This window comes from Meriones unguiculatus, chromosome 1, assembly GCF_030254825.1.
Source record: "Meriones unguiculatus strain TT.TT164.6M chromosome 1, Bangor_MerUng_6.1, whole genome shotgun sequence".
NCBI classification, from domain to species: domain Eukaryota; kingdom Metazoa; phylum Chordata; class Mammalia; order Rodentia; family Muridae; genus Meriones; species Meriones unguiculatus.
The window spans coordinates 81,940,127-81,948,650 of record NC_083349.1 but is presented as its reverse complement, the minus strand read 5'-3'; the positions used below and the strand labels follow the sequence as shown (position 1 = coordinate 81,948,650).

The following is an 8,524-nucleotide window of genomic DNA, read 5'->3' as shown; positions in this document are numbered from 1 at the left end:
AATAACACTCATATTACATGGTTATTTATTAAGGCTTTGGAAGAAGCAGCCGTCTCCAAAATTAGCAATTGCTTGCTGCTTTTCTGTGTGTGAAATCTAATACATCATTTTCACTATTAAAATGATATTTGGCATTCTCAAAGATCCCATTTTCTATAGCAATCACCAATTCTTTCAAGAAATAGTATTTCTTTTTAAAGTTCAGAAGTTTTAGGCATGAGTGGGTACTGAATAACCTATAAAGACTATTTTCAAGACACAATGTTTTCTTCAAAGGTTACCCAAGGTAACAGAATCTGGTTAAAAATAAAAAATAGAGGCAGCATACCCCGTGCTATTTCCAAGGTAGTTTCTGCTGTTAGCCCACAAGAGACTACAACGAAGCATTCATACATCTTTTTCATCATAACATAATCCACACTGGCCCTTAAAACGGAATTTATTCCTTATCAATTATTCTCACTTTTGGCCCAGGACTCTTGTTTATTTTGACTTTCCCTCAGCTTTTTGGGAGCCCCATATCAGACGATATATAGGTCGGTGGTTCTTCCCATGCACCTGCACAAGAGAACTAGGGACTATTTCACTACTCTTTTGAGAACGAGTTTACACGTTTGGTCTAAGCGCATTCTAATAAACTGTACATCTCTGCTCTTCTTAATTTCATTCCCATATCCATCTTCCCCTCCTTGCAAATAAATTTAAAGCTGTAAATTTAAAATTTCCGCCCTATTAGCTCCTCCTACCTGTCTTTTACCTCCTCCCCACCGGACACCAGTTCCTCTTCCCATTTCCTCCACTATACACGGGGAAGGACCGCCTCTCTATTTTTTGGGGCTTGAAGAACGAAGGCTACTTCTTCCACCGCCAAGGCACAGCGCCCTGCGTTCCTCGCCACCGCCGACTCCCAGCTACGCCAGCCTCCTGGCCCTACCGGGGTCACGTCCCGGCCACTGCCTCTCCTCGCAGCACCACTTCCGGATCCCCGGTGCCTTTACTTTACCGGTCCGTCTTCCCCCCCCCCGCCCCCCCCCCCCCGCCTTCTCCCCGCCCTGAGAGCTTAGGTTAGGTGACTCCTAACCCAGCGTGGTGGTTAGCGGGGTAGGAAGGCCTAGCCAAGCCGGAGTGGTCCCAAGCAGACGCTCCGAGTCCCTGTTCCCGCCGTGGAAGCCCTTCGGACTACTAAGCGGGCACACCCGGAAGTGGCCCGGAACGTGAGTGGCGCGGCTGCGGCGGCCGCCAGGTGCCCGGAGCTGGAGCGCCTCCCGCCGCTCTGTGGCGTGCTTCCCTTCAGAGCGAGTGCGGCGGCGGCCGGAGCGGGCCTGGCGACAGCTCGGGTTCTATGGCCGGAGATCCCGCTGCGTTCCGGGAGCCGACCTCCTCAGGCCGCGCTGCGGAAGGGCAGGAGTGAAGGGGGCCGCACTCTCTGCGCAGGCCAGGTGACCAGCGCCTCCCCGTCCTGGCCAGGTGAGGCGCGCAGTTAGCGGGGAAGTGGCGGTCGGACGGGGAGGGCGTTCCGGGAGAAGCCTGCGGCCGCTTGTGGCCCTTAGCAGCCCTTCCTGAGAAGTGCTTTCCATTCCCTGCCTGCCAGTTTAGTTGCGTAAAACATTTTCATCTTTACCCTTTTCAGGATCCGGCTTTGACTTCTAACTTTGAAGATGCTGGAATCATATGTAACTCCAATTTTAATGAGCTATGTGAATCGCTATATCAAGAACTTAAAGCCTTCGGATCTGCAGCTTTCACTATGGGGTGGGGACGTGGTTCTCAGCAAACTCGAGTTAAAGTTAGATGTTCTGGAACAGGTAAGCTGTGCAGCTGTCATTGGAAACGTCTTCGGTTAGTTAGACATAACCTGTTTACTATGTTTTGAATGACATAAATTTCTTGTTAGCGTGTTTTGGCTACTGTGTAGATAGATATTTCATTTTATAGAAAAATACAAGGCTTTCTGTCTCATAACGGCGCATTCTATTAGGATTCCCAAGCATTTTTTTCGGCTGATAGAAAAACAGTTATATTTTTCTTTTTAGCAAAAAATTTCAGCCTTTTTAGTCAATTTTCAAGCATTGCCAAATATGCACACTCTTAGGATATCATCGGAAGCAGGAGAACATTACATTCTTGTTCTTTTGGGTCAGTAGAAGAGTCTGAAAGTCGGCAAGGTTACACACATGTCAAGGAAGGTTCTATTCCTTTTGTCAGGAAAAATGACGTTACTCATGGTATCTTCAGGGATTGAGTAGACAGATTGAGAATGGTGGTAAAATTGGAAACTTCTTTATTAATCACTTTTTAGGATATTTTTAAACATTGAAATGATCCTGATGCAAATAATTGTGACTTGAAAGTTCACAAACTTATTTATTTTTCACTTACCACATTTAATAGTAACATATGCCAAGGAGGATATGTTATGCTGGAGGATACACATTATCTGTAGAAGCTCAAGAGCCAGAGATCAGCTGCTTTGTGGGAGATAAGGGAGGACTTGATCTGGTATTGATGATTATCAATACTTTTCATAATGTGCTTCTTCTTGTTATTGGATATCTAGACAAAGCACTCAGTTCCTTTCCTGTTCTTCCTTGGTCTTGGTTGGATGTCTTTAATATTTTTGTTTTAGTTTTTAAAAATGAGAACAAATCCCAAGTGTAATGGTGTGGGTGTACCTGGGAATTTACTGTCAGGATGAAGACACCACACCTCACTCCTAAGACACTGCTAATCCCATTTCTACACTTAATTTTTTAATTATTTCGCAGTTTTTTCTCCTACTTAGTATGCTTGGCTGCTTTGAATTTTCGGCTTCCTGGTGGATGTGTATACAATGGTGTATACAATGGTATACTATTGTATTCTGTTTGATTATCTCTAATACTTGGATATCTTTTGTAAATTTATCTTTTGATTTTATTTATTTATTTATGTTTTTTGAGACAGAGTAGGAGAAAGAATTAATATTTGCTTTTTCTGTTTGCTGTCTAGGGATTTATTTTTATGTTGTTTTTGGACCCAGGAGTTCACATGCACTAAGCCTGTGTCCTCTGACTAAGCTATGCACTAACCCCTGTTTTATAGCTGGGAAATCAGTTCTTTGTCAGATATGTGTTTTAATATATCATCTCCAGTTTCTTGCTTGTCTTTTTTACTTTCTTAAACGTATCTTGATGAATGGAAGTTTATAAATTTATTGTCTGTTATGTCAATGTTTTCCTTTATACTTAGGGCTTGATAAGAAGTGTTTGTTTTCTAAATTGTCTAACATTTTTTTTGGTAGGTTCCTTCAGATTGATTGTCTGTGTCCACTGTCATACCATTATAAGTAATCCTAGTTTTATATCTTTTAAGCCAGTGTTTTTTTTTTTTTTTTTTTCTAATGAGTATGTAACGTGTTAGATACTATCAATGCTTATAGCTTTTATTTTTATTATTGCACTGGCTAGAAACTCTGAAAATGTGGAGCAGGAGCAGATGTGATGGGAATAGACTTTGTTTTTTGTTGTAGGACAACTTGTAGGAGTTGGTTCTCTTCCTTACTCCGTAGATTCTGAGGATTGAACTGAGGCTCCTCAGGCTTGGTTGGGCGCGTGCCCTTACCTCTGAGACATCTTGCCTGTCTTCCACATTTTGGATTTATTTTAGTGTACGAATGTTTTGTCTGCGTGCATGTCTGTGCACCACACATTCACCTCTTGGACTTGAGGTCAAAGAAGGTATCACAGATCCCTGGGAGTTAAAGATGATTGTGACCTACCATGTGGGTGCTGGGAATCAAACCTGGGTCCCCTGAAAGAACAAGTGTTCTTAACCACTGAGCCATTTTTTTCCAGCTCCTGCTATTATTTTTGAAGTGTCGTTTTCTTTTTTCATTTTCTTTATGTATTTTTTGACTCTCCTTGTTTATTTTATATGTTCTTCATGAATATGATCTTTTTATCATTATTAGGTGTCCTGTTTCACCTTTTTGGGTTTATTTGGTGTGGCTGTGTGTGTATGTGCGTGCGTGCGTGCGTGCGTGTGTGTATGTATTTATGTGTGTGAGCATGGTGTCTGTGAGCATGGCATATGTGCATGAGGCGTATGTATGTTTGTGCCTCTGCACATGTGTGTATAGGCCAGAAGAGGACACTTGTGTCCTTGTGTACTGCTCCATCACTTTCCACAGTATCTTTTTAGATAGAATCTAATCCCAGAAATCCTGACTCTCCTCACTCTCCAGTGCTATAGTTATAGTCAGGGTTGTGTCCCCCACCCTTTCGCAATTAAGGCTTTCTTAGTAAGAGCCATCACTCAGGTCCATCCGTATTGGATTTTCTTTTTTGGGTAGAATTTCACATAGCCTAGCTCACTCTCCAACTCTTTTGATCTTTAGTAACATTTTTTTTCCCTCTTCTCCTATGATGTCTTTCTTACCTGGTAGTAGTATAATTACTTTAGATTTCTGTAATTACCATTTATTTGCATTATATATGTGATGGCTCATTTTGTCCACTTGACATGTCTGGGAGGAGGGAAGCTCAGGCAGGAATTGCCTTCATCGGATTGGTCTGTGGGCATGCCTCTGGGGCATTTCCAGTGTGGGAAGGCCCAGCCTGCTGTGGGTCTGGCTGTATAACAAGTGTAGCTGAGAAACCAGGAAAGCAAGCCAGTAAGTAGCATTTCTCTGTGTCTCTCCTTTAGTTCCTGACTTTAAATTTCTGCCTTGGCTTCTTTCGATGATGGATTATACCTGTAAGCCAGTAAACCTTTCCAAGTTGGTTTTGGTCAGTGTTTTGTCACAGCAATACAAAACATACTGGACCAATACATATATTGCTTTTTATTTTCATTTCATTTATATTTTCATATCTAAAGTGTTTCTTCTGCCACATGCTGGTCTATATTATAATCATATGATAGTCTTTGCCTTTTGGTTGGAGTATTTAATTCATTCTTGTTCAGTGCATACATTTATATGGTTGGATTTTCATCTGTCATTTTCAAATTCCTTTCTGTGTCTTCTGTCATTTTTATTCTTCTGGTGTGTCTTTGTAATTTACATTTTTATTAAGCGGTAGAGATTTTCTAGTCTTCTTTTCCTTTTGATTCCAAGTTATTTTTGAGTTATTGTTTTAGTGGTTGCTCAGAGGATTACAATATGCAGTTTGATTTACCACAATCTGAGATTAATGATATCCTTCATTTCATTTTGTTGTTGCCTTTTTCTGGGGGAGATGTGAACAAATGTCCATTCATTCTAGACACAACAGACTAAATAAATGATTTTACTTACTTGGGGAACTAATGAATATTTAGGGGTGTCTCAAAGGCACTTACACCACTGAAAATCCTACCTTAGCATGGGTGACAACTCATGTTTGTTGCATCCCTGGAGCTTACTGCATAATTTGCAAGCTGCTCCACCCAAAAAAACCTCTCCTCTGTCCAGTAATTCTTTATTACTAACTTGGGGGAGGGGCATTTCTTTCTAACCAAGGTATGGGTCATTAGCTTTTTGAGACTTATAAATCTAGGAGGAAATGTTTTTATTTGAAAAAAAAATAGCCAAACAAGTCACTATAATACACTTTCTCCTTCAGAATTCCTTTGTTCCCTGCTTTGTTATTTTTTTTTTCCACCCCTAAGGAATCATGAACAACATCAATTTAGTTGAGGTAGAGCATTGACGACAGATCAAAGAAACAGTTTTATCCAAGTCTAGCTTGGTGAAATAGCGAGTTTCTTATAGTTGGCTACAAAAAGATTTAGAGCAATGGTTCTTGGCCTGTGGGTTATGACCCCTTTGGCAGTTTGAAGGGCTTTTCACAGGGGTTGCATATCAGATATCCTACATGTCAAATATTTACACTATAATCCATAACAGTAGCAAAATTACAGTTATCAATTGGCAACAAAAATAATTTTATGGTTAGGATCGTCACAATATGGGGAACTGTATAAAAAGGGTTGGAGCATTAGGAAGGTTGACAGCCATTGATTTAAGAGGATAATGGGTGAGCAAAGACAGTTGCATCATGGAAATGTTCACCCCAGCATAGGTGATGTTTTCCCAAAAGCTGCATCCTTGGAGCTCTCTACACAGCTGGCAGGCGCTCAGTTACAAATAGGCGTCTCTTCTACGAAGCAGTTATCACTGTTGATCTATACTAGGGAGGAGCCTTGTGTCTATTCTGAGATTCCTGAGTTTTGAAAGTTGGGAGAGCTTCTCAACATTTCTAGGAGGGAGTGTTTAAGTTCATCAGGAACACAACACAACATCCCCTTTTGTAATTGTCTTCTTCACTGGAAGGAGAAACAAGGAAAAATTATCTCAACTATATTAATAACTATCTATTTACCTTTTTTTTCTGTATGGATTTGCTTTACAATCTGGTATTACTTTGAAGAACTCACATTTATATTCTGCTAATGATGAATCTATTATTTCTTATTGATTTGTGTATCTTCAATCACATTTTTAATAGTGTATATATTAATTGATAAACTGATCTCACTGGTTTAGGTTTGCATCCTTGATTTGAATGTTGATCATCTTTTCATATGCTTGTTGGCATTTGTACATCTTCTGTGGAGAAGTCTCTGTTCAAGTTGGTTATTATTCACTTCTGCTTTTTTGGAACAAAGTCTTTATAATAGACCTGGGTGTCCTGAAACTCACAATGTAGACTAGGCTGTCCCTATACTCACAGACATCTGCCTGCTTCTGCCCAGGTGCTGGAATTAGAGGTGTGTGCCACTATGCGTGGCTTGCTTCTTCATTTTTAAAAATAGGATTTTTTAGATAGTCAAATTTTAGAAATTCTCGTTCTGCATTAGATATTACCACCTTTCCAGATACATGGTTTTTATATATTTTCTCTCAAATTTGTTAATTGTTCATGTGGCCCGTTTACTCTGTTGATTGTTTTCGTTGCTGTCCAAAGGTTTTAAATTTGATGTAAACTTATTTGTTTTGTGTTTGTTGCCTTTTATGTTCATTTAACATTTTAACTTTGTTTTTGTTTTTTAAAAAGACCCCTCCCCCCACTACAGCTTACCTAAAAGTAATTAGTGTTGTAGGTGAAGCCCTATGTTGCCCAGGTTGGCCTTAAAACTTGATCCTCTTTCCTCAGCTTCCTGAATAGCTTGGATTATAGGCATTGCTCACTGTACTTGGTTAGAATTAGATTTCTGAGAGCTATTTAGCTCTTAGCTTAAGTCTTGGCTAGTAATAGCCTACATACAGCCATAGAAGTTCCTATTTTAGGGAAGTGCTTCTGGCATCCCTTTTCTTTTCTTATAGTTCTGGTATCAAACCCAGAGCCTCACATATACTAGGTAACAACACTCTACTGCTGAGGTTTATCTGCAGCTCTATGGGAATGTTTAAAGATCCAGGGAAGGGCTATAATTACAACATTTTTAAGGTGTAGATTTATATTTCTAGGAGTGACAATAACAGAAAGGAATTAAATTGGTTTAGGTTACTTCAAGATCTAGTTGTTACAGTAATCACTTGTATGTTCCCCTTTTCAAAGTCCATGTGTTTGTACTTGTTTATCACAATACTCTGTGTGAACAATCTCGCTGATAATTAGGTTATTACTAACTATAGAGTTTGATTTGTACCACTGACGTGGCCAGTATGTTTTAAAATTCCATTTGCTAATGTAGGGAGATGCTTCTGTTTTAGTAGCTCAGTTGATGAATTAACATTTATCAACACAAAGTTCTTGAATGTAATCAGGGTATCTTATTTCTTTGAGAACTTCTGCTTTGTGTTCATAGACTGCATCTTCATTTGACATTGTTGAATAAGTCAGGAGGTGTGAGAGTGGGAATATAACCACTCATTGTCCAAGAATCTACATAGTGATGTGGTTGAAGTCAGTGCTGGTAAAGGAGGTTTCTACCAGCAGTGTTAGTGGTTAAAAGCATCCTGTCTTGCCTCGAGGTTTTATTTTATGAAATTACCCAATCCTTCATGCCTCATATTTAGCATTCTAAAAGGTAGATGATAGAACCTACTTTTTTTTTCTTTTTTAAGATTTTTATTATTTTTTTTCACAATTTATTCATTGTGTATCCCATTTGAAGCTCCCTCTCTCAATTCCCCCAGTCCCACCCTCCTTCCCTCTTCACTCCTATTCCCTTCCCCTAGTCTACTGGAAGGGGGAGTTCTCCACATTGTCTCCTCACAATTAAAGGATTACATGCAGGGCTGTTTCGTAGAATTGTGCTTAGTATACAGTTAGTGTGTAGTAATATTGTGTTGTTGTAAATACTGATTAGCATATGCTTTTGTGTGGGTGGAATAGTATTTGAAGAAGTTAATACTGTAAGCTTACTGTAATGAGATGCACTTACTAGGAAAGGTTAGTCACAGTAAAACTTTAGTAGTTTGGCTTTAGGCAAAAAAAAAAAAATCTCTGGTTGTACATTTGACCCACACTTATATAACAATACCAATAATAATAGTAATAGTACTCTTTAGCATCTTTAGAATAGGTTCTGTATGAGAAAGATTTTAAACACTATATGA

At 39.6% G+C, this 8,524-nt stretch overlaps 1 protein-coding gene across 6 annotated transcripts in view; it reads left to right on the top strand.

Moving 5' to 3' along the window:
• The first annotated feature begins 802 nt into the window (after window positions 1-802).
• The window catches only part of Vps13b (vacuolar protein sorting 13 homolog B), a 641,091-nt gene continuing 633,369 nt past the window's right edge, over window positions 803-8,524 (top strand). For 2 of the 6 annotated variants that reach the window (XM_060392877.1, XM_060392881.1), the window contains exons 1-2: window positions 1,075-1,467; window positions 1,631-1,805. In XM_060392877.1, coding sequence (XP_060248860.1) covers window positions 1,659-1,805 — 147 coding nt within the window. In that variant the 5' untranslated portion in view covers window positions 1,075-1,467; window positions 1,631-1,658. Of the gene's footprint in view, window positions 1,006-1,074; window positions 1,468-1,630; window positions 1,806-8,524 lie in introns of those variants that run through there. The other 4 variants (XM_060392863.1, XM_060392849.1, XM_060392854.1 and 1 more) reach the window with 3 other exon arrangements.